Raw genomic sequence first — 27,434 nt, 5'->3', positions numbered from 1 at the left:
CATATTGTTTTTTAATTTGGCAGTAGTAGAAACAATTAATGTGCCTTTCTAATCATTTGATTTTGAACAACAGATAATTAGGCAAGCAGCACAATACTGAAATAGAAATTAATCATGGATTACACAACAAATCAAGCAGTAACCATGACGACCAATGCTACAGAATTCAATAAGACTTATGTAAAATTGGACACATGGGACATTGTTACTGTTGTACTGTATTTTGTATTTGTAATTGCTGTGGGATTATATGTGAGTATTTTTAACTTCTCTCAAACCGAATAGTGTGAAGATTTGATTGATATCAGTGAAATAATAGAACATTTTGATTTTGAGTGTTTCTGATTTATTACAAACATTTGAAAATGAAATATCTTATCCATATTTTAAAACAGTGATTAAAATCTCCATTTAAATGCCATTACATCTTGTTAGTTCAATAGATCCTATATTATAGCTGATACTACATTTTTGATCTTCATAGGGATATATTGATATTAAAGCAATTATCTCATCTGCATCAACTCCACTTAAAATCAGAGTTAAATTAATTATAGTTCACTGTACACACTTTTGTTTTTACACTTTACTAACTGAAAGTATTTTGTTTCAAAATTCAAGTTGCAAAATGTGATTCAAGTCCAATTCAATGAAGTCATCTCATCCGGAATGCAGTAAATAAGCCGAACTGGTCTTTTAAAATAATAACTGTTTTCTTTTCAATGGCTGCCTGTAAAGGCAAATGTGAAAACAAAAAAAGACATTATCTGGAGTCTGGAATCCAATATTGAAGTTTTTCTTAGAAGCTGTTAATGTAACCATAAACAAAATTATTCTGTCGACTGCCAAACATTTGGCAGAATCATATCCGAGTGTTGAACATTAAGGAGTATTCACTCCCCCACCACTTAAAATAAGGTCTTTAAAAATTTAGTCATGTATCTCATATGTCTGGGCTATAACACAAGATCTGGCCTTTCTAAATAAATTTTTTAAAAATCCAAATGAATAAATAACACTTCACTTAGAAAGGTTTTCATTTATCTCCATAATTTTTTACAACTAATAGAACCAAAATCAAATTTATTAAATAAAATTCAATCATATTTCTTGAAGAATGCAGAATATTCATGAAAGTTTGAAATTTTTGCACAATAGATCAAAGCATGTTTGTCGCTAACAAAAGATCTACTTATGACTTATAAACTCAAAGCAAATACCATTTCCATATTTTATTTGCTTTTTATGATTCGATAACAAATAAAACAAACAGATATGAAAAAGATATTTGCATTAGCATATGTCATTCTCACTCAGAAATGTTTGCTTTTCTTCACAGATTTTTGTTATTATTTCAAACCAACTTGATGCAATAAAGCGAATTATATATACCAATGACATATTTTATATTCTACAGCAGGGCTCGGATAATATTACTACACTGAATTATAGTAACAAAACACCAGTCTTGGTGATTATATTCTTTATGTTACTGAATTTATTGTGAGACACCTATATATACTTTAAAATTACTCGTTTGTTAAGCCTATAATTTAATTAGAATCAGACAAATGGCATCGCAACGCAGAAAAGTTGATGCTGAGTGCAAAGGGTTCAATGGCGGCAAAAATAATCAAATGAAATTTTTTGAGATGCAATGCAATGAGAAAATAAATCCATATTCTATTTGAGAGATGTGTATCACTGACTTGATTTATATTATAAAAAGTATCATCCGTTTGGTTTTCAACTTTCTAAATATTTGTGCGGCTCGCCAATGACTTGCAACCCTTAATTTAGGCCCGCGAGCGACAAAAGGTTGCCGACCCCTGTTCTACAGCATTCCTCATCTTTACTAAAAAGTTATAGTACAACAAGAAATATTTTATGGTTTAGTAAATGAAAAGTTGTAAAAATTATTGTTTGATGTGATAGCAATAGTACATTACATTGGTTGGGTCCGCTTTCAGTTCTGGAATGTCGAATTGTTGTAAACAGTTTTCAATTTTAAATACATCATATTTTTTGAAATATTTTTTTTTGATATTGTTTTTTTTTGAAAAATTGCATGTGCAAGTGTGAGACATCCATTGTGTTGAGAGTGAAAGATAGTGTAATACTCCGTTGATTTTCTCTCACATTTTATCAGAATTGAATTATGTTTTGCTCTAATACAGGCCTGCACAACATACGGCCCGCGGGCCGCATGCGGCCCGCTAGATACTTCTGTGCGGCCCGCGGGTGATTTGGAACCACGGCACTTCTCGGGTCTAACAATCAAAGCCGACATTGTTATGCAAGCGCGCCGCTACCCCGATCATATTCGAAATCGTGAAATTTCTGTTTTGCACTAGTTTCAATAAATGGTGACCGTACATTTGAACCCATGTACATTTGAACCCATGCGTATATCCACGGGTTCAATCTATATGCGGGTGCTAAAACCCATGGGTTAGGGTTAGTATGGGTTTAACTATCCGTGAAACAAAAAAAATTCCATAGGTGCAATAGCATACAGGTGCAATTGTCATGGGTTCAAATGTACGTGGGTTCAAATGTAATGGAACCTCAATAAATATCGAACTTTGTGTGAAATTGGTGTGATCTTCGCGACCCCTAAAAATCGTCGCTCGACCCCTCGCTCCCCAGTTGGGAAACCCTGATTTAGATATCTCAGTATTCAGTCTGAATCACGCCCAATTACAAAACAATCTCACACCTATTAGTGCATATCAGCCACCTATTAATAACCCCATTATTTTTACTAGCAGTTTATGAAACTGAAGTTTCTTTTTTGATTCAAATTTAGATTTAAAAAAAAATTCTTTCATTTATGAATGGTGCAGAAATTCTCGCACAAAAGATTTTGCTATTTACTGTAAAATTTTAAATAAATTAGAGCAGATTTTGTAGAAAAATGTAATTTAACAGTCAAAAAATCTATTGCTACTAAACGGATTGTTTGTCTAGCCTACAATGAAAATATCCAATAAGGGTAGATATGACTAAATAAATTGTCATACATATATTTGGGACGATTTTACAAAACTGAACCTGAGTAAAATATTTTCCTGCAGTCAGTTTATACTGCAACACGCAATACCTAATTCTAATGAAAAAGAAATATTGAAAATGAAGGATGGGTTTTCAAGGTGGATGAACCAATTCAATACATATTTTCCATGTCATATGCAAAAATACTGTAGGGCCTACCTTGGTTTTACTCAAGAAAATAAGATTCTTTTCATTTTTAAGCTCCCCAGAAAGAAAGTGTTTCATTAAATTTAGCTGTTTCACAATATTATTTTGATTTGTAGTTCAGCTTCTTGTATATGTATGTGGCAAAGTTTGCGGCCCGCCGGGCCTTCAGATTTATGCTTGCGGCCCTCGTGGTAATTTGAGTTGTGCAGGGCTGCTCTAATAGATTTAGTGTTTATCTGCTTTGCTGAATTCTCTACCACTGCAGCTCTTTAATAAGCAGCGCAGTATAGACTTCAAATGCTTTGAAGTCTTTCATCATTTTACAAATTTTTTTCTTGTAATTTTAAGTAATCCAGTGATTTTTCACAGCTTCACACCCGAGGCTACTGAGTGAACTTTCCACAAAAACTGTTTTTGGCTTTTTGGTACAAACTACAAGAAATAAGACGAAAGTTGATACTTTACCATGATATATCTCTTATGCTTTTTCTCGAGCTACAAAAGTCACCATTCTTTTCAGCCCAGTATGACAAATTTTCACAAATTTTTTATTTTTTTTTAAACAGGCAATGTGCAGATCGAACAGAGGGACGGTCACAGGATATTTTTTGGCTGGAAGATCCATGCTGTGGATGATGGTTAGTACCGTACTCATTGTGAGATAATGAAACATTCTACTATTTTAAATTATATTAAACCACAATGAGAGTTCAAAGCAGATTTTTGGAAATGATTATTAGACAGTTTGTGTAGTGTGTTTTGTACTAACACTCATAATAGATTTTTCTTTATATTGTTCCATGCCAAATGTTGATTGATTTAGATTACATTGAGAATAAAATTCATGAATTTATTGTTACCCATTTCCAATAGGTTGGAGCCTCTCTTTTTGTGAGCAACATTGGAAGTGAACACTTTATCGGATTGGCTGGATCTGGTGCTGCAGTAGGACTCGGTGTTGCTGCTTGGGAGATCAATGTATAGTTTGTCATTAATCACTAATTTCCATTTAAGCATTGCAAATATATCTACTCAAGATGTTTGTAACATTGAAAACCTAAACGATATCCTACCGTTAGAGATAAATACATTTTGTGATCAAATTACCACTGAGCCAAAACTGAGAGGAAACAGTTGGAATGACGCCTCCATCAAACGAAGTTTTTGGTGAAAAAATTAACAATCATGCCAGCTTCACTTTGCTCTGTTATGAATATAAAACCCATTTCTATCAATCATGTACACTAATATACAAATATATAATGATATCTTACTGCTTAAAAATGTTGATTAATCTTAGTGTTTTGCATTGATGATATATACTTAATTTAGACTATATTTCTCTTTTTTACTTTAGGCTCTGATGATTTTACAATTACTTGGATTCTTCTTTGTTCCTGTATACATAGCTGGAGGTGTAAGTCTTCAAAAGAATTATTTTATTTTTCACATGTATTCATACTCCAGGAGTTTCATAAATTATTACCCTTAGAAAACTCCTGTTCCTTCCTCCAAATACCTTGCTCAGATGCAGGTTTAAATTATTGTTATCTGCTTTCCTGAGATACTTAAAGTTAAATTTTATGTGCAATAGTAAACTAAATTCAGCCAATAACAAGCAAAACCTGGTTATTTATTAGAGGTTTTTAAATCTTTTGCCACTAACTACAGTTTTCTTGAAATGATGAATACTCAAATATCAAATCATTTTTCCATTATGTTGTTTAGGTTGTGACAATGCCAGAATATTTGTCGAAAAGATTTGGCGGAAGAAGACTTCGAGTAATGATTGCTGTTTTGTCTCTCCTGTTGTATATATTCACTAAAGTATCGGTAAGTATTTTGTCGTCCAGGAATCTTTGCTCAAAACATAATTGTTCTCTGTTTGGCAAGACTCATTGATAGAATTTCAGTATAGCTTGTATACTTAGGAAATTTCCCATTTCATGTTAAAAGCTTCAACTTTCAGAAACATTTTTAGTTCTAGACTTGGCTCGAACCAAATTTATTAGGTGTTCAAAATTGTACCATATAGTATGATGAAAAAGAAATCAATTGAAATGTATTAAAAGTTTTCATTCATTTATTCCAGGTCAACTTGTACTCTGGAGGACTTTTTATTCAACAGTCACTCGGCTGGAATATCTATCTTTCCATGATAGGTTTAATTTTCATCACTGCTATATTAACTGTCACTGGAGGTCTGGCCGCTGTCATATACACTGATACATTGCAGGCAGTATTGATGATTGGTGGAGCAACCACGTTAACGATACTGAGTAAGTCAAGCATATTGAGCCTATGAAAGTATCCAGCATTGACTTTCAGAATATCTAAGAAAGAGGCAAATGTCTTAAAGTATGAAAATATTCTAAAACTGGGTACAAACACTTACAATTCAGTACCAGAAGGATAATTGTATTCGTTTCCCAGTCTCCTTAGTAAAACCTTGGTATAATATAACCCATTTCAGTAATTTGTAAGGAAATTTAGAAAGATTGATGTTTTTTCTAACAGAAGAATAAACGGTACTCCCGAAGTATGTGTACCAGGTTAGGGTTAAGCCATAATTTTATTCTAATTTTCCTTAGTTTAGTTCTATTACGAGTCCGGGAACTAGCCAAGTGACTCCCGTGGTATTTGTACCTGAAATTATGGCCTAACCCTAACCTGGTACATACTACGTTCCGGTGTCTGCCATTTTGTTTCACATACTTTGGGAGTACCGAATAAACATGGCCATAATAAAAACTATTTATCACCTATCCAACATGTTATCATCATTTCAACTATTGCTAATGTTGCAATGTTAGTGGTCAAAGGTTGATAAAATTATTTAATAAACTTATCATATTTATATAATTCATATCATATTGGTAAGACTTGAACTTTGGACAGTGATGAGAAATAATAAAATCATTTACAGAAATGTATTGATTACATATGTTAACCTTCCAAATGTAATTGCTTTCTATAAATAACTGTTGATCAGATTGGGATATCATAATATGTAGGCCCTATGTTTCAATAAATATTTTATATTCTCTTAAATGTATATATAAAATTCATCCATATTCAGATGCACAATTTCAGTAACATTGAGCCAGCTCATTTGAAAGTGTCGGAATGAAATGTCATTAGAAGGCATCACTTATGGCTTTTTATCTTGACACAGTATGGACAGGTGATGAGGTGACCAAGGCAGGTCACGATATGATTGAGTAACCTTATTGGTTTTTCTCTCACCTGGTATAAATATGGAAATCATTTTCAAATTCATCATGGACAATTTGTTGTAATTTTACTTTTGTTTGAAAGGTTTTATTCAAGTTGGCGGATATGAAGGAATGAAGGAGGAGTACATGGATGCAATTCCACAGAGTACAATTGATGGAAAAACTAAAGGTAATTCCAAATACCTGTTATAAAACGTTTGTCTCTTAGGAAGCAATATTTGTTTGGTGGATGGGTATTTACTTACCGTAATATCAGTTACAATATCAGTTAATATCAGTTGTCAAAGTCAAATTCAGGCAGATATGAATTTACTGCTTTGTTAAGGACCAGGGGTCGTGCTTGAATAATATGAATCAAAAGAGTGTTGCCACAAATTCACAATACAATGAACAGACAAATATGTATGCGAGATAAGTGAAATCAGAATACACTTAGACATGCATAAAATATTCAAAGTGAAACTTTTTTAATATTAGTATTTTTTAATATTAGTATTTAGTAGTTTAATATTATTATGAATTTTGTATCTGTGATTACCTCTCTATTGCCATCATTTTAAAAAAGCATAAATATGTTGGTAGTCCACAAAATGATGTAATTAATGTACTTGTTGTTTTCTTATCGCAATAAGCCATTCCCATACTTTGAAAACATACCAATAATCCAAAGTCCAATGGTCTGAGCTTGTATGCTGTATTATAGCAATAAAAGTCATCGTTGGTGTAGAATATACTAACAATTCGAAGAAAGGATTTGAAAGACAAATAGGATTTTATAAAACTGACATGTACATGGATGATTCAATTTGAAAGCAAGTCAATAATCCCAGATTGCCAGTCTGTGATATTAATCGTTTACCAATTGTTCAGCAACAATTACGTATATAAGATTGAACCATGCAATATAATATCTACCGGTAGTTAATTTTTAATGCTCTTAATATTTATATTTCATTACATATGAGAAGGAATTTGCAGAGTCCTGAGGACTGTAACTGATATGTTGTGAAATATCTTGACTCAGTGTTGAAATGAAAAAAATAAATCAATTTTGCTAACCTTGGTACTAGCTATCATAATAAATGTGTTTCTTTCTCCAGGATGTGGAGTTCCATACAATGATTCATTTGTAATGCTGCGTGAACCCAGTGATGAAAACATGCCATGGATTGGATTTTTGATTGGTCAAACGCCTGCTTCCATCTGGTACTGGTGTACAGATCAGGTTTGCAACTTTTAAAGTCAAAAAACAATCTTTAAAGTACGGTATTATACAAATCTAACTTACTTTCGAACAGAAAATCAGTGTTTCCCCAATTGCAGTCTGGGAAGAACTATGCTAGGGATGTACGTCAGTTAAAGAAGTAATGAATGAAAGCTTAATGAATTAAGTGATATTTAATATTAACACATACGGTAGTTCATTAATTTTAGTTATTGTTTAGACAACTTCGTATGAATATACTCTTTGTTATAATTAAATTCAATTGGAATCTTTGTAACCCATTCACTGTATATGTGACATCACAGATGGCTAATATTATCCTTAATATTACAGTCATATAAGTCATTCTGTGAATAGCTTATTTGTGGAAAAATGTAGAATAACATGAAAAATGTTTTCTCTGTTAGTGAGGTTAGTTTTATGTTTTTTTTTTTATGATTTGATTACAATTGCGTTTTTCAAACGCATTTTATTTCATGAGTTTCAATTTAAATCTTCGTGAATATGATTCAAACCAAAATACTTCATTACTTGTTTGGAAAGCTAATTCTGGGACACCATATGTGTGTAATATTCAAAGTGAATGACCTGACTAATCAATTAGATATATTTTTCTAAAAAAATTTATTATTTTTTGAGAGCTTTCTAATATTTAATGTACAATAGATTTTACAAAAATGGAACACACAATTGAATGAATTAATGTCATTTTGTTTTGTTTCATCAAAATCTCAATTGAAATTGTCAAATTACCTGAAATGATTTGCTTTGCTAGTTTGAAAGTGGCAATTTTACTTTAGAATAATTATATAGTTTTCATAAAATTTTCACTTCGAGGAAATATTTATTCTGACATGTTCAAGTTATGTTGGAAATAAGTAAAATTTTTAGAAATTGAAAAATATTTTTGTTTAGTATCAAGGAAAAATTTAGGTATTTATTTAAACAGGTAATTGTACAACGAGCTCTTGCTGCAAAAAGTTTATCTCATGCTCAAGGAGCGACATTACTCGCTGGTTTCATCAAAATTCTTCCCATGTTCATCATGGTTATGCCAGGAATGATCAGCAGGATATTATATACTGGTAAAATTATTTCTTTGTATGACTTCTATTGCATTTTGTGTTTATTTTATATACAGTATTCGTTTGTACATTAATACATTTCACTTCAAGAATGCCTACTAAAGATATTGTTCTTATTTCCAGATGAAGTTGCATGTGTCGATCCTGATATTTGTTATGAAGTTTGCCAAAGCACAACAGGATGTAGCAATATTGCATTTCCTAGGCTTGTATTAGGTGTTATGCCTACAGGTACATATTTTCTTATGAATTTGCAAAATTAGTTGAACAATTAAAATCCAGCAATAATATGATAGAGTAATTTATTATCAATGAACATACCTGAATATTGTTTTTCTTGAAATCATTTATTTTGCTTGAAATATCAAAAGTGTTTTGCAAAAATTTATAGGTTGTGTGAGTATAATATAACTTTGTTTACATTTGACAATTTTTGAAATCAAGGTGCGAGAGGTCTTATGATGTCTGTCATGATTGCTGCATTGATGAGTGATTTGGACTCAATATTTAACAGGTAAAATGCTAGTAACGGAAATATTGTTTCTTCATAATTTTTTGATTACTTTTATGATTAATTTTGGTTAAAATCACCGTATAATTTGCACATTATTATTTGTTATAGTACCTGTAAAATTCCACTACAAATACAAAATAAAATACATATGGCCAGAAATTATTCAAATGTTAATGTTATCAAATTTATTGAAAAAAAAATTTTTTTTTTCAGGTGTGCAATATAGTGGTATTATTTGTGAATATTTCTATGGTGATTGGAAAACTTTTTGAAAAAAAAATTGATATTTCTTTCTATCTGAATTAGTTTTGTACCATTTTTGTCAAAGAACTTTGAAGTGGTTGTTTTGTTTGTTTACTTTTTATGCATTGACACTTACCTTTGATTCGTTTACTCTTCCCAAATGTACATAATATGATAACAATATGTTACCTCTAGTGCAAGCACAATTTTTACCATCGATATATGGAAGCGAGTTATCAGAACAAAAGCTGGAACTCGAGAAATGATGATAGTTGGTAGAGTGTGGGTGTTAGTTATGGTGGGACTCAGTATTGCATGGGTGAGTTGGTATCATCATTCGTTTTTATGTCATTATCTTCCATATTTTTTATGCTTATATCATTTGTATGTTATTATAATCATTATTAATAGTCACTGATCTTGTTATACACTAGTATAGATTATTTTTTCTTCATTTTCAGCAACTTTTTTCAAATTAGCTCAAAGCATGGCTAAGAGTTTTCAACTAAGTGTAGAAAGAGAGATGTAAATTATGGGAAAAACTTTTAAAATTCTGTTTATGGATATAACTAGTTGCTAATTAGTAGGTCAACTTGAAACTTCATTAAGAAACCATAGCATTATCATTTTGCCACTTTTAATCAACTTATAATCAGTATGAACTGCATATAATAATGCTGTGGTTTTGATCCATAAAGTAACCCAGCAAGAACTATTAAAAGCCAGAACACAAGTCAAATTGTGTTTGATGAAAACTGTTAACTGCATAACTCGTTACTGCTTTTAAAAGTCATGTTATGGTAATTTCTAATTTAGATTCCACTTATGCTGGAACTTCAAGGAGGTCAACTATTTCTCTCAATCCAAGAAATCAGTGGATATCTGTCTCCTCCCATTGCAGCTGTGTTTTTAACTGCTGTTTTGTGGACCCGATGCAATGAACAGGTTGAACAGCTTGCGTTGGACTTTTAATTCCATCCTCACAATGCATTAAAACTCTATTTTCGTTATTTGTTCAATCTTTAATGGATCTGTAGCTACTGTTATACACAAGTCGCTCTCTAGAATTTGTGCAAATTAATATTGCAAAGTAATATTTCCTTTTCAAAACAAAACAATATCCCCCCAGGGCCCAGCCCCCCATTTGAAAAATTTTGGTCCAATGTTTTATCCACTAGGATTGCATCATAGCAATGTATTATGAAAGTAAATATATTCTTTAACCATCATTTTTATATTGAAGGGTGCGTTTTGGGGATTATTGACTGGGATTGCTGTTGGTTTGATTCGAATGTTTATTGTGTTCGCTTATCAGTCTGACGCAGGATCCTGTCTCACCATTGATAAAAGGTACATACTGTAAATATTTTTTTGCAGAGTTTGAATAAGATTTAAGGTTTTCAATATTTATCTCAGGAAGAAAAAAACACAATAAAATAGCTAATCATACATCAAACTACTGTTTTTCATTTATCTATTTTTTACTCAGAGTCAAATATGGGATTTGTTTGTCGATTAATTGTTTGAGGAGCATGGACTTGCATCTTGGCCAGATTAAATCTATTATTTGAGGATGAATACTCACAGGCCAAATGTCATGCAAAATTCTATGATATGACAAATTTTTAGATTTACAATTACTAAACAGAGCTGTTGACAAGCTATTTAAGTACTGTTAAGAACAGGCGTGTGCAACATTTTTTGTCTGTGGGCCATATGACCGACTTCAGACATCCAGTCGGCCACACAAAAAAACTTAAGATTATCCATTCGAGATAGGCAAGAGGAGAGGATACGGCGTTGATGTTGGTGTGGTTGCGAGAATAAACTGGAAAAATTCCTCAATTTTGAAACATGTTCATGTGCTTTCGAATTGTTTGTAATTTGCTCATTTATGATTATGATATGCTTTTTTTTCACTGTTTAAGAATTAAGATTTTAGCTAACAAAATTTTTCTTATACAGGCCGGAATGGTACCAGATATTAATAGGAAGACTTCACTTCATGTATTTTGCTTTTATCCTGTTTGCCATAACAATTATAGTTGCAGTCATTGTAAGTTTGCTTACAGAAAAACCGACAAAACAACAGGTAAGTTAAGCATTCGTTTTACAAGTTGTGTGGTATGTTATTGTACACTGTGAAAGTTTTTTTCTGTGAAAGTGGTGTATTAAATCATCTGCAATCTCTTATGAAAGAAGATACTGTGCAAGAGATTGTAAAAATATGTGCAAATAGTTTGAATTTAATAATTGCTGTTACGTTTGAACCATATACTGGAGGAATGGTATTTCAGCTATATGATTGTCTGTATGTTTTTGAAATTTGCATAAACAGCTGTGAAGTTTACAAGATTGAGTTCATGTTATTTAATGCTTATTCCACAGATTTACAAATTTGCTTTTGCCTTACTCAATCATCAAAAACATAATAAATTCATTCTGTTTCATGCTGACTTCAGTTATAATAGACTGTCAGTTGAAAAAATCAGTTGAACATTTGCACTCACAGGCTGATTATATTTATTTATAGATATTACTAATTACGCGATGTAATACTGTCAATTGACATTGACATACTGTTTTACAAAGTGTGATACGAGTGATACAGTTGTACATGCCTGGAGAATACGCGCCTGAGTACTTACTTACTTACACATTGGCAAGGTATCAAATGTATTAGTTTAGCAAGTTCACACATAAGTTCAGATAGCAATGCAGCATGCATTGTATATGTTCCAATGACTTGATGGTTTGCAAATTTTACTGTACGTATACAAATCAGTTTTTTGCTCATCATAAATTTTGTTTTTCATGTTGTTTTCATTTAAATTAGGATATTTTCCTATATATACATACTGTAGATATACTTTACATCAAGTTGTGTTAAGGGACTGAAACCTATGGGCAGGGGGTATATTCACTTGGCTGACACAAACCAAAATCAGAATAAAATTATGGCCTAACCCTAACCGTGTTGCACATACTATGGGGGTATCGATATAACTACTAGTATATCATTTCAATCATGCATATTTGCGAAATTGTTAGTAAAAATTTTGTCATTCTATGTTTCATTTTATCGTATTTAATCAAAAATATTATTATTCACAGATTTCCCGAATTACCTGGTGGACTAAAAATTGGAAAGAACTAAGAGATGATTTGTTAGAAGATGAGACTGAAATGATGAATTTATCAGAAAAAAATGAAAAATCAAAACTAGATGAAGGTTTAATTCTTTTTCATATGCTATCAAATTTGATTAATCAGGATATGTCTGTTTCTACAATAACCCGTACAGTCCAGTAAATTTTAACCAACGGTCTTTCCGACTGTTTTTCAGCATTTTTTTTCATTGAGATGTTACAAAAGGTCAGTAACTTTTGAGAAAAATAGTCATAAAATTTTTTAATAATTAATCTTAAATTTATCGAGTACAATGACAAATTGATTATATATTCTTTACATTAATTATCTTGTATATCATCATAATCCGGGAAGAAGTCGCATCAGTTTCGGTTGGTAATTTTAGAGCGGGATAAAAGGTACATAGCGAGTGCGACTGACTATGTTTAATCAAGTCAAGTGATTTGGATTTTAATGTTTTATAATGCCGCTTTTCAATCTAGAAAATTCGAGTTGCGGATTCACTTATTTATTTATCTTTAGTATCTCGTCACCGATGAATATACAATAACTCGTTTCGCTTCTTTGTTTCACTGTTCTGTGTGAGAACAAAAAAGTAATTATGTTGAGGGAAATTTGTGATTTAGGAAGGATATACACAGAAGTAAAGGTGTTAATGGCCTAAATAACATGCCACGGTAACAAAAACAATCGGAGATTCCAAAAAAACGCAGTCACAAATGCCTAGCAACTTTTCAATCTTACAAAAATTTCAAAAAGAGGGGAGTGTGAAACTTTCCAAACTCAAAACCAATCCAGTTTTATTTATGCTTTGAAATTTGCTATTGTTTTATAAACTATTGTACTTAGGGATTGAGGAAGAGAATGAGGGGAAGGTTAGTATATGGAGAAAAGGCTACGAATGGTTCTGTGGATACAGTGACACAACAACAACGGAGCATCAAACATATGAAGAGAAGAAGCAAAGCATCGCGAGAATTACAAGCATTGAACAAGATCCAAAAGCAGTCATCCTTTTGCGTAGTCTTCTAATTGTTATATTGTCCATAGGCATTTTCATCTATGTGTACTTTTCCACATAGAATAAATACTACTAGAATTATGTTTGTTACAATGGCACAGAGAATTCATTTCTCAATATAACTTTTTTAGTTCTAATATTGATCATGATACCAACAATATTCAACCCAACCTATTGTTCGGCATTTGCAGGTAATTACTCTTTGTGCAAGATTGTCATGATGCAATTAATAGGAATATGCATAAAACTCAATAAAAGTTCGAAATAATTCAAAATTGCATGCATTCATTCTTACGATAGTCTTTGTATTGTGTAACACTTTAATCTTCAATTTCATATTTAGGAAATCAACATGCTTTGCATCGGAGCCTTAAAATTTATACTCGAATTCGTTTTATTTCTTATTGCTCAGATAGCGTGATGCAAATAATGAATTAATTTATCACTAAAAATCCATCCATTATTGTCATTTCAAATTAATGTGTCTGTTTTTGTCGTGTCATATTGCTAAACCATATATTGCAAAAATTGCTTTGTCTTATGTTATGTTGTTTTCCTAAATACAATGAAGTGCAAAGTCTTCATCAAATTACCTCTACTATCATGCTACATTTTCTATGCATTTTAAATTAAAGTGACTTCTCACATTTTTCCACATGTCAATACACCGCACATTGATGTCCGCTCTCTACATCGCCAGATATAGTTGTTTAAAATGAATTGCACAAATTTGAAATTGAGTAACACTGTAAGAAGCAAATCTTTTCACTTTTGAAACTTATTTCATTCTTAGGCGCATACTGGCTTCACTTTTTTCACTGAATGCTTAATTTGCTTAAAGCAGTCTCAAGTCCGTACTATAACCATGACAAATAGATAATTTTTTCACATATTAAACATTTTGTCTTAGGAGCATGCTTAATACAATGGAGAGCAAAGATTATTGAAAGGAATCTACCATAATATAATTATAACTCTTACCTATTAATGTGTAAAAAATGAATTCAAAATAACATAGAATTTAAATTATGAAACACATTTTTATTGCAATTTACATGGGTATACACTACCGGCTATTCTTCTTTTAGCTGGATTTGCAGTCATCCTCGCTTTGTCTTTTTTTTTTTTTTTAATTTTGTTGTGTTTTTGACTTGATTGGTGTGCCTTCGTGGTTATCAATCTACCGTATATTTCGGATTTTATGGATTCGGCCCAGGAACGATGTTGCTCAATAGATAGGCCTAATTAGAATTGTGCAGTTTAAATATAATTGAGGTTTTATCTTGGTACATCATAACTTTTTTATTTTCACATATGAAACAATGTTTGTGACTTTTTAAAGCGGCTTGTATTTAAAACCACCCGATCTAGGATGTTTCTTCTCTAATTATTACTGTACAATTTTTGTAGGCAACTTTTTATGTTATTGTTTTTAAAATTTCTACTTGCTATTAGAATCACAAACAAAATCCACATGTGTTTGTAAAGTTCACTATTTCACAGATCGTTTTATTTTGTGTTTTGAGCAATTGTTTTTGCATGTTGCACGAATTTTCGGCCATCAAACGGGTATCTTCTAAAAGTTAATTCACCTGGTCAACCTAGTATTTTAGTATTAGCCGAAAATTATATAATAGGTCACTTTTTTACAGAACCCAGAAATGTACTTTTAGTATATTGAATATTCTTCAAGGCCTAAACATCGAGTGATTCCTAATCATATATATATATGTGTATTCAAAAAGTGATGCAATTTACAATTTTTTTATTCGCCATTCAGTTAACTTAAGATCATCGTCAGTCAAAACATAATAAAATCACATTTTCTTCAATTTTCGTCCAAGTGCAATCTAATTTCATAATAAAGTCGGGGATGCGCAGGCTCAAATGATTATAACGGCTTCTATAACCACCATACGCCATTCCTATGGATAGATGAACTGGCTATCCCAACCAGCACCAACTAACCCTGGCCCGCCATATGGTTTAGCTATTTTTTGGACTTTTCTCTTGCCTGGGACGTCCGATAAGTATAAAATTCCTGAATATCTGAAGTGAAATCTCAAGCACAATTAGTACAATGTCTGTTCGACCTCTGAAGTGGCCGTTTTGCACAGTTGAGATGAGCTGTTCTTCACCAATTCGCGACCATCTCACGCGCGTGGTTGGTCCAGTTCAACTACTTTTCCGAATCGTCTAGTCTAGCGTGATGTTCTAAAAAACGAAAACAGAAATGCAATGAAGGAATACCCGTTAACACTGATGTTGGACAATAAAATACTGTCATAATAGAATACATAAGTATCCTCTACCCAGAATCTTCCTGCCGAACTCTGGCCAGAGAATTGAAGCGGCTCTATGGGAACTCGTAGATTGGGCAAAATATTAGATATGGTATTTCCAAATTCTATCAACAAGAACTTGCTATACAACCGGCACTACGTTTCAATCACAGTGGATCCAAAACGAATATTCATACCACCAATCTTTCTGCTGCCCTTTTACCTTCCATTCTGCAAGAATTTAGATAAAAATGTTGCTTGTACCGGCATCAAGAGATGCAATATCACCGGCAACCAAAACATTACGCCTTCGAGTCACCTACACTGTAGCATCGAAAATACTGAAGAAGTGTAATTAATTAGGTAACAATCAAAACAAACATTAATTAACAGTCTTGATTACTAAAGTTCTGTGTCTTTCTTGAAAGCTCAATTAAGTCAATGTAAGAATGAAACAGAGGCCGTTCGGTAGTAGTATATTTTCTGCATAGTTGGCACATTGGTGCGATTATATATATATATATATATATATACAGAAAATTTGAGCAATACGAATAAAATATATTTCATTCAAACTAGTTCATTCAAATGTTACTGAATCAGGATATTTTATGTGGAACTGCCACAGATTTGTATCGTCACAACATGAATTGATTTTTTGCGTGTATCCTGTGCGTCATCTGACTCGGAGAATCTTCACCCAAATTATAAACAGTTCATTTTGACGTAAAGTAAACATAGAAGGATAGAACAAAACAATGAGTAAGATTCTACTCAAGAACTATGAAATGAAAAAAGGCCTTGGGAGGCATAAAAGCAGCACAACAGAATATAGACTATAACAGCATTCACATTACAGCTATGTGAACAACAGTTCATTCTATTTTTGGTTGTTTCATTGAAATAAACTTCTAATTTTTGATAATATAGTTGAGATGTTTTGAATAAGGCGTTTTAAAGAACCTTTGTTTGATACATATAATACAGATGAACTTTTATACAAAGCAAACCCATATACGAACAACACGTTTTCCTATTTGTTACAGGTAAATTAGAAAAATCACGAAGCGTTTATGGTCATAATGAGCATGATTTCAATTGTTGAATTACTCTTACTATTGTAATCAATTGCACTGATAACAAATGCAAGTCAGTTACAGAAAAGCTGTATTTCAGAGGGCATGGAAATCGATGCTGGAAAGGTACGGTGGAGATTAAGATAACAACTCAAATTGAGACTAAATTATAGAAGTGTGTTGAACCCACTTGTTTTTGCTGATTTTAATGAAAAACATGACTCTTTAAGTTAATATTAAAGTAATTACTTCCAATCCGTTATTAGTCAAAACCATTTTTGTGTAACTAGTATTAAATTCTAATCAACCAATGCTAACATACACCGTGTTTCCCAAATATAAGACAGGGTCTTATTTTAATTTTCTTTCGAAAAATAACACTAGGGCTTATATGGGAGGATGCCATTTATCAAAAACAAAATTACGAAGTAGAAAATTACGAGATTTTCAAATATACAAAATATGAAACCCGATATCCATTTACTTAAAAATAACAAGTTTTTATTAAACAAAAAACTGCCATTATTCAAAATTGACCATATCATCATCCTCTGGAATGTCATGCCAGTCACTAGATTCATAAATTCCAATGAAGATTTTACTCATTGAACCTTTTCCTCTCTCACGCGTTTTAGTTTAACCATTTGAAACGTGTATGAGAGATTTCTTGCCTTCGATTAGGTCAAAACAAATTTCACGCTATCGGCTGGATCTTATTTTAAGGGTAGGGCTTGGATTAAAATCATTTTTAAATTTGGGCTAGGTCCACTTTTCAGGCTATAGGGCTTATTTTCGGGGAAACACCGTAATTTAGGTTTTTCCCATTTTGTAGTTATCAAAAACTCTATTCTGGACTGATGAAACAACGTCTAAGGTCTCTTGTGCCTGATTCACTAATATCACGTCTACAGAAACTGGATTCCAAGCTGTTTCAAAGGAAAATGGGTCCAGGTAAATATATGAAAACGAAAAGCAAAATCTACAGAGTATAAATGTGTTACAATAAGTAAAATATTGTTGAAAATAGCTAAAATTAAAAATAAATTATTTACCTATTATTTACTCGTCCAAGAGTCACGAGTCTATTGCCTCGGATCTGATAGCATACTAATTAATAATGCTTTCCAATAAATTCTCGAAAACACAATTATAAAATTAGATAACAGGTTGCATAGAAGGACAATTTTTTTAACACCGTTTTATTTGCCAGATATGTTGAATTTGAATTTCATGTTGACTATGAAGGAGATGGAACTTATCATATTAGGAAATCAGACGATGGTATGTTGTGTACACAAAATGTATCCCAATTGAATGCTTTCAAAACGTCGTGGAAAGTTATTGATTAGCAAAACAATAAAAAGTACTAGTAAACTCTTTTATTATTTTCCTTCTAATTTAAGACATTTGTTAATTTTTTGACACAAATTGAACGTTTGCAGAATTTATTCACCTCGAGCACGGAGAGGAAATGAACGGACTTGCGAATGAAGCGGTGTCAAATATGGGTAAAATTACTAATACATGTACATATATAATATAATATTCGATATATAGATAAATTATTATTCTTTTGTTGGTCTGCAGTTAAACTCATTTAATTCTATTTGTTTTAATCAGACAACCTTTTAGACAATGCAGCTATAGTTTTTCTTTCTGACTATGAAAATTATTTTGCGGCTTTGTTATGTCCACTCGACAAAGGTATGAAAACTTATATCAAACTTTTTAAGTACTGGAAGATATTGCAATTAAATTACCAAGTCGAAGTATCATGAACTAGTACAAATACCGGAATATAAATACTCCTTCCATTGAGTTCAAACGTTTGTTCTCTACCCATTGTGGACATGAACAGCAGTCTCGTTTTGCCTTAGCTATATATATATGCAAGGTCTGGTGATATCAGAATCTTATCGAAAAAACTTGTGTGCTTTACTTTGTTCAGATCATCAGGTGATTCGTGGATTTTTTCCAAGTCCAAATCCAACTTTGTGACAGGTTGCAGCCTTCATTAACGTCTTGCATGATGTCGCAATATCTGCAAAATTTTCTCCTTTAACATGTCCAGAAACTGACTGAAGTCATTATTTGAGCTAACCAACTATTATTTATCAATGTTAGTTACATATCTATATATACTAATTTCATCAACAGTCCTCGATGTTTGCTATTATTCAGAATATTGTATTTTAAAAAATAACGCTGATTACGTTGTTTTATAATTATCTAAATATATTTTATCACACCCGTATATGAATGAAAATAATGACTAACTCGTAACCTGTAAGATAATATCACTATTTGACAATTTAGCCATTGATAAAAAAAATGCTAAAAAATACGTTAAATATAATTACTATGACCAAATTTATTGTTAATTAGGTTTTGATTTGGGTATTTTGAGAATTTCGAAAAGTATTGATATTACGTAAAGCGAACTCGCCACGAATTAGCTTGGCTTGGGACAAGATTGTGTTGTCAGTTTAGTTCATGCGATGTGACTGCTATACGTTTCTTAATATAGACGCCGTCGGTAAAAAGTAATGGTCAGAAGGATTGGCATATAGTGGGTAAATTATTATTTACTGATAGCCTAATAAACAAATAGTGATATATAATTATCTGTGATTTACCCTATGTGGGATACCTTGTGACATCAAGATGCCAAAGATCAGATGCCCAATCAACGAATGTGAATTTGAAACAGAGGATGAGGCCTCTATTGTTGCTGCATTGCTGAATTTACACGCTACCACACACAGCGCACAAAAAACTCAACAACCCACAACCCAAGTTGAGAAAGTAAAACAACCATCACATCTGCTAGCTCAACAGAAGAATGGACATATTTTGAATCAAGATGGACAGACTACAAAGCTGCCACAAAAATATTTGGCCAAGACATCATTTTCCAACTATTGGAATGCTGTGACGATCCACTGCGCAAAGATCTAACTCGCACCTCACCTAATTTTACAGGAAAATCAGAACAAGACATACTGAACGCTATCAAAGGAAAATGCCATGATCGCCAGAGTCAAGCTCGCCAACGTGAAACAAGACAGGGACGAACCAGTAAGAAACTTTGGCGCCCGCATTCGTGGCCAAGCGACAGATTCCCAGTCCACAGACGCCATCAGCTCATATCGAAAGAGGCGCATTCAAGTCAAGCCCACATCCGATAAGATGCAAGCCACATGTACTTACTGCGGAGAAACAGGACACGGCAAAAGTTCTCCACTGAGAATCAAATAACGTTCCTGTCCTGCTTTCAATCAGACTTGCTACCACTGCTTGAAACTACACCATTTTGAATCAGTTTGTAGAGGCAAAACATCGTCAAAAATGGTCAAACCATCACAGGAACCTGATGACATGGAGAACTCTATGTCCAATTCATTACGCTCAGTTTACAAGAATTCATCCAACGGAATGGCTCTGGACCACCACCAATATGCGCCAAAGATGGGAAAAACGCAAGTCAGATCCACAGCTATTTTTTGATATTATGATCGACATACTGCCATCTGACTTTGCTAAATTGGGGTTTAAAAAGAATTTCAAACCCCAACAACAATGACTGCGACCAATAACAAATGGATACATATCCTTGGCGCCCTAGTTGCAAGATTTTCAGGAACAACTGATAACGGGTAAATAGTTCGTTCCCGTCAGATCATTTACATTACCGACAGCTCGGACAAGCTGTTCTTGAGCAGGAAAGCATGTATTGAACTTGTTTAATTTTTCAAAGATTGGCGGAGTCAACAGGGAAATGACATCAATTAACATGACGGACAAAACTTTGACAGGGACTAAAAATGGTGACATATAAATATGCACATGTCCCCGCCGCAAACTTCCCCCACCAATCCCAACGTCGTTACCACACTCGCCGAATGGGGAAAACCGACAGAAGCTACAGGAGTATCTAATCAAATAATACAAATCTAGCACTTTCAACACCTGCGAACACCAACCGCTCCCTATATGATGGACGGGCCGCCAATAAAACTTATGATAGACCCTGAAGCAAATCCTGTCGTTCATCACACACCAGTACCAGTACCCCTCCACTGGAAAGAAGAGGTAAAAGCCGCCCTAGACAGGGACACTTATAGGACTTATAGGATATTGGGTAAACTATCTGCTTTTGGTTAATAGATTACGTGTTTAAACTTAGTCACTCTAATCTTAAAATTAGAAGTAATATCTTAGTCATAAAATACGTAACAATTAGACGTACTGTAGGGCAGGGGTCCGCAACTACGGGGTCGCGACCCAAATTTGGGACGCGAAACCCCCCGCTCTGGATCGCGAAACAATTTAAATTTTCCATAAATATGAGCATTGCGTCTGTGTAGCGTATTTATGTATAACAACTTTATAAATCACTGATTATAATTATGAATGTTTCCCCGAGTATACACTTCCTTATTTACTGTCGTAACATTGGCCAATCAGCATATTTGCAAAAATGAAGTAACAATAAACGTTTCAGAAGCGCTCAGATACTTTTTCCATTCAGACAGTCTTTCGTGGTTGTGGATATTATCTCGTTTTGGCAATTTTCGCGTGTTGTTTGTTAGTTTTTAGTTGTGTTTTGGTAAATATACGTCCTAATCAAATAACTAAGTCCTAATTCTTGAAATGAGAACCAATAATTTTGCAATGGTAGAGTGTAGATCCAAGAGGAAGAATTCAAGAGATCAAAAGTCGAGGAAACATTCGTTACTTAGTTGTTCGCATTGTTACATCCTACTACGTAGACTTTAGGTTTTCAAAATGCTCCGTACGCATCCTCAGGACTCCGTTAAAGACACTTATACCTCAGCGAGCTATTCGTTCACTTGAAAACTGTCCTCGACCCACTGCCCTACATCAATCTACTTACCTATCCTCGACCCACTGCCCGACCTCCCTCAACTTTCCTATCCTCAACCCACTGCCCTATCTCCCTCAACCTTCCTATCCACGACCCACTGCCCCATCCCCAAACTTTCGCATCCCCGAACCACCACTCTATCTCCCTGAACCTTTCCCCTCTCGACCTACTGCCCTATCTCCCTCAACCTACTGCCCTATCTGTTACAACCTACCTATCTTTGACCTACGGTGCTATACTATTCAGTACTATTATCTACTACCCGATCGCCACACTGAACTTTACTATCTTGCGACCAACTTCCATGGGCTAAACTGGTCGTGTATGCCAATGAGATGATTCAATCGTACGTCGACAAAACAGGATTGACGGCATTCGTATAATATGTAGGCTGGAATCTCAAATGGTAAACAATAACCATAACTGACAGTTTAAAAATGTGTTACTAATTGGGCTACTGATGGTTTCTTGATGGGGATGACAGTTTTCTAAATTTTAACAAGCCGTTTTATGCCCTTAATAATTGGCCATGTCGTGAGTCTCGTGACAATATGATGCCGATCCGAAATGAGCAATAGTGCTCCTGTTCGTATAAAGTATTTTTCTTTGACATTTTATAGTAAAAGCTGCGTCCTTTGCAGCTTCATAAGTTTCAGATAAGATAAGCTCAATTTTGGGACTACACGCTGGATTGGAGGGCAGTTGGCAACGCTAGCTACGACAAAAATGTCTTAAAAATAGTTTTGAAGGAATTACACTCACTAAGCGACTTATATTTTTGACTGTTTTTGACTATTCAGCCTCCTCAGCTACGAAAAAAAAAATTGTATATACAACAAGGATATGGCAGAACATTCGCTGAAAAATACTAAGCGTGCAAATATTCGATTACTTCCTCGTCGTTTTGCCCTGCACGGAAATACAGGCGACATTAAATGAGTTTCTGAAAAGGAACTCAGATATTTCGATATCGAAAGGCCTGTTAAAATTTTGAAAACAGTGACCCCAAGCCCGACGCCATCAGTAGCCTAATTAGTAGCACATTTTTAATCCACTAATTATGGTTATTGATTACCAATTGAGATTCCAGCCTACATTTACGAATGCCGTCAATCATGTTTTGTCGACGTACGATTGAATCATCTCATTGGCATACTCGACCAGTATAACACATCGGAGTTGGTCGCAAGGTGGTAAAGTTCATTTTGACGGTCGAGTCGTAATTTTAGCGCCGTTAGGTTAGGTACTCAGTGGTATAGCGTCGTGGGTCAATGATAAGTAAGTTGAGGGAGGTCGGACAGTGGGTCGAGTGTGGGAAGTTTGAGGCAGATAGTGCGGGGGATTGGGGGTAGAAAAGTTGAGGGAGATAGGTCAATGAGTCGAGGATAAAAAAGTCGGAGGGGATAGGAAGGTTGGGGAAATAGGAAAGTGGGTCGAGGATAAGAAGGTTAAGGGAGATTGGGCGGTGCGTCGAGGATAGGAAGGTTGAGGGAGGTGGAGCAGTTGGCCGAGGCGAGGGAGACAGGGCAGCGGATCGAGGATAGGAAAGTGGAGGGAGATAGGGCAGTGGGTCGAGGAATTTGAGTTGGAATGACTGTATAACTTCACTGGCTCTAAAGTCTAAATCAGAGGTCGGCAATCTTCTGTCGTTCGCGGGCCAAAATAAAGGTTGCAAGTCATTGGCGGGCCGCACGTATTTTAAAAGTGATAAACCAAAGGAATGACCAATGAATCACATTTTTCACCCAGAAATTTCAAGCAGTGCGCGAAGACTAATTATTTGAATATTTTCAGCGTCATTAAACCATTTGCGCTCAGCATCAACTTTTTTACGTTCTGTTGCCATTTCTCTAATTATAATCAATTATAGGCTCAATAAACGAGTGAATGTGAATTATATACTTGTTAGGTTATAGTATAATTTAGTTTCTCAAAACAAATTTTGACACGTAAAGAATATATTCGTCAATAAAGCTGTTTTGTTAATATAATTCAGTGAAGCGTCGCGGTCCGAATCCGAATGTGGTTTGATTATTTTACTGTGTCGGTCGATATTTGTCTCATCACTGCATCTAGAAATCACTGATACATTTATGCATAGACCGAATTCGATATGAAAGTATCAAATATAATTGGCTTCATAACTGCAAACTCTGCCTTAACAACGAAACATTGCGATAATCCTAAGTGCTGGAAGAGCAACTCAAAAATACGATTTCAATCCATTCCTTGCTAGTAGACGGTTAAAAAAGTATTCCATGGTTGCCGTAGTGTAGTATATTAGTCAACTCAAAGGCGAGCAACGATGAACACAATTGAATCGATATGACAAGACAAGTATTCCATGGTTGCCGTAGTGTAGTATATTAGTCAACTCAAAGGCGAGCAACGATGAACACAATTGAATCGATATGACAAGACATTTTAAATTCACGGGTCGGCCATGGATTGAGCGATGAGTGTTGCTCGGGAATTTTCTATTCTGAACCCCCTCCCTTATAGACAGGGTTGTCATACCGTGCTTATTTCTAAGATTTTTGCTTATTTTCTAGCCCGCGTCTTATAAAGTAACGATGTGCTTATTTCTAAGTAAAGTGCTTATTTTTGAGTCGCGTGCTTATTTGGTCTTAGAAACGTGGATGACCAATACTTGTTTTGCGTACAAAGCTTGCGTGGAAACGATGGACGAACTTTTTCTGTCAACAATGGGGTTTGCGGTATTTCCAGGCAAACTGTGACACACACAATAGTTGCTGCTAGTTTTTAGTAATACTGGTTTTAGGGACAAACTGCAATTTAGAGTAAGCGTAACCATGAGTTCTGTTTCGAACATGAAAAGAATTTTTTTTTATTAACTACTGCTATTGCGACATCGAGAAAGGTGGAAAACAGTAATCGGTGCCCACAATACTACCATAAAACACAAGAAGCATTGTGGGAAACCAAAGTATGAGGACTTTAGGTTAGAGGTCGGCCGCCTGCGGGCCATATCCGCCGCACGGAGTAAAATAATCCGGCCACAGTGCTCACTTAAACCTACGGATCGTTGTTATGTTATTCTTGTTCTTCATTAATAATTCGTTTTCCAATCTTTATGAATAAAAATCGCTTTTGTTTTCAATTACTCAACCAAAATAAAATTTTCCTTGCAAAGAACTAGGATTAGTGATAGACATAAAATTTTGATTTTATCTAGTGTGTCACCTAGTGTCGCATTAAAAATTATTTGTAAATATTTTGTATAATAAGACGACTTGAGTCAACGAGTTGTCGCAGTGTTCGCTCGCTATTAAAGTCCGAAATTTAAATTTCTAATCTGTATGAATAATGTGGTTCCTCAGCCACCCGTTCAGTTTTTAACTTTCTTGAAAAAATATGTGCTGCCCGCCAAGATTCGTAACACTTGGCTTTGGCTCGGGAGCGACAAAAGTTGCCGACCCTTGTATTAGAGATTGCGTGTGGCAGTGACTTCGTCTCTTTCCATAGCTTTTTGCAATTTTAGAGCTGCGTACAACGTAGTAGTATATATTTACGGTACAACCATGTTCGAAGCGACTTCTAATGAAAAAAAGTGGGAGACTCATGTATGATTTCATGCCTATTTTTCAACGCCCGACAAATAACTCATCATCGCAAAGCATCCAAAATTCATTAAAAAACCAATACATTTCCCCTCCTATCAGCGTTTTCATACATAAAATACAATTACAGATCAAGGCTAGAGGTAGAAAAATATCTTCGAGTTGCTGTCTCCCAAATTAAACCTCGATTTGATATGTTGTGTATTATACACAAAGCTTATAAATTGCGTTAGTCCTAATAAACGCTATTATTCACAATTTTATGTGATAAGTTTCATATAATTTTGTGCAATAAAAATGCTAGTGTCGACAATAGTCTTAAAATCGATAACTAATTACATGTTTACCAAATGCTTGGGTCGCGGGAAGTTGAAATTTTTTTTGGTCGCGCTAAAATGTAGTTGCGGACCCTTGCTGTAGGGTACGATGACGATAATGCGTCATGCCCTAAGGATACCAAAACCAGCATAAAAGCGACCATTCGTTAGGAGAGAAAAAGGGGATAACGATAGACAAGTAATTAACGAACTCGGGCTTGCAGTGAAACTTAGATTTAACAGTCATGACTTGAACTGATCTTTGTATTTGTAAATATACAATTGCAATACATGTATTCGGAACCAGGAGTATGTCTTCATAAGATCAGATCAGAGAGCAACAGAAATAGCCAGAAACAACCGCAAATACAAAAACAATAGCAAATACTCATTTGTTCCCTAAACACTCAACTAGGAGTAATCGAACCTGTCCCTATCGATCACATGGTGCCACGAAATGGTTATATGCGCAAGGAAAAATGGTAAGCCTCGACGAACTGTTGATCTACAGCCCCTGAACAAGTTTGCTACTCGCGAAACACATCACACTTTATCACCTTTCTACCAAGCTCACCAGGTACCTCGTATCACAAAGAAGACAGTTTTCGATGCTTGAAGCGGCTACCATAGCCTACCCCTACACAAAGATGACCGCCATCTAACAAGTTTCATCACACCTTGGGGCAGATACCGTTACAAAACAGCCCCACAGGGATATATTGCATCTGGCGATGGCTACAGCAGACGTTTTGACGAAATCGCCTCTGATATTTCTGACAAAACGAAGTGTATCGATGACACATTATTATGGTCGGACAGCATTGAAGAAGCATTTTTCCAAGCTGTTCAGTGGCTCGAGCTTAACCGATGCCCGGTCCTGGTTTGGCATGGTGAACCAGGTATCATACGCTTTTGCATCAGATGAAAAGATGTCATCATTCCGCCAATAGCTCCAGCCGTCGACCAAATTTGTCTGGACGGAAGAACTCAACCAGCTCTTTGAGGAATCCAAAAAAACAATCATCAGAGAAATTAAATCGAAATCTATGACAAAGATAGACCCACATGCCTAACCACTGATTGGAGCAAAACCGGGATAGGATTCCGGCTTCTTCAAAAACACTGTTCATGTCCCACACAAAACCCATTCTGCTGCAAATCAGGATGGAAAATAACACTTGTCGGTATCACGCTATGCGTGAGTAGAAGGCGAGGCCCTAGCTGTTGTTGACGCCCTTGAGAGAGCGCGCTATTTTGTTCTTGGGTGCGAGAACCTTACAGTTGCTGTTTACCACAAACCACTCTTGAAAATAATTGGAGACAGATCAGTGGAGAACATTTCGAACCCTCACCTAATGAACTTAAAAGAAAAGTTGCTACGCTACCATTTCAAAATGATACACGTTCCAGGCATAAAAAACCTAGCGGCTGACAGCATGTCAAGACATCCAGTTGGTAAAGCAACAAAGATGACATTGATTGATGACATATCTGCATTAGATAACGCAATCGAGCATTCTAATGATCATAATTCGATACCCTTTCTACCTGGCTCTTTCATTGCTAACATCTGCATATCTAATGAATCAGAGAAGTTTCTCACATCCTGCGAAAA

General features: G+C 34.5%; 1 protein-coding gene and 2 long non-coding RNA genes across 4 annotated transcripts; 2 read left to right on the top strand and 1 right to left on the bottom strand.

Annotated features, from left to right (window-relative positions):
• The first annotated feature begins 41 nt into the window (after positions 1-41).
• LOC120335671 (sodium/myo-inositol cotransporter-like) lies at positions 42-15,507 on the top strand. The gene is made up of 17 exons (XM_039403242.2): positions 42-252; positions 3,768-3,839; positions 4,075-4,179; positions 4,559-4,618; positions 4,930-5,034; positions 5,294-5,480; positions 6,520-6,606; positions 7,538-7,662; positions 8,612-8,747; positions 8,871-8,978; positions 9,192-9,261; positions 9,700-9,823; positions 10,321-10,449; positions 10,748-10,854; positions 11,470-11,596; positions 12,619-12,736; positions 13,504-15,507. The coding sequence occupies exons 1-17, from the start codon at positions 115-117 to the stop codon at positions 13,734-13,736; spliced, it is 2,031 nt and encodes a 676-aa protein (XP_039259176.2). The 5' UTR covers positions 42-114; the 3' UTR covers positions 13,737-15,507.
• LOC120335672 (uncharacterized) lies at positions 15,363-16,399 on the bottom strand. 2 transcript variants are annotated; one of them, XR_013474369.1, is made up of 2 exons: positions 16,155-16,399; positions 15,363-15,889 (listed from the first exon to the last, which is right to left on the bottom strand). It is a non-coding gene; the product is annotated as an uncharacterized LOC120335672 (long non-coding RNA). The 2 variants fall into 2 exon arrangements; XR_005568692.2 differs by lacking the exon at positions 16,155-16,399 and adding an exon at positions 15,988-16,089.
• Positions 16,400-18,235: 1,836 nt separating this feature from the next.
• LOC120328887 (uncharacterized) lies at positions 18,236-19,068 on the top strand. The gene is made up of 4 exons (XR_013479926.1): positions 18,236-18,314; positions 18,476-18,541; positions 18,654-18,737; positions 18,982-19,068. It is a non-coding gene; the product is annotated as an uncharacterized LOC120328887 (long non-coding RNA).
• The last annotated feature ends 8,366 nt before the right edge of the window (positions 19,069-27,434 follow it).

The sequence above is a fragment of the Styela clava genome, chromosome 2 (assembly GCF_964204865.1).
Source record: "Styela clava chromosome 2, kaStyClav1.hap1.2, whole genome shotgun sequence".
NCBI lineage: Eukaryota > Metazoa > Chordata > Ascidiacea > Stolidobranchia > Styelidae > Styela > Styela clava.
The sequence above is the reverse complement of the archived record's forward strand: the minus strand, read 5'-3'. Positions and strand labels throughout refer to the sequence as shown.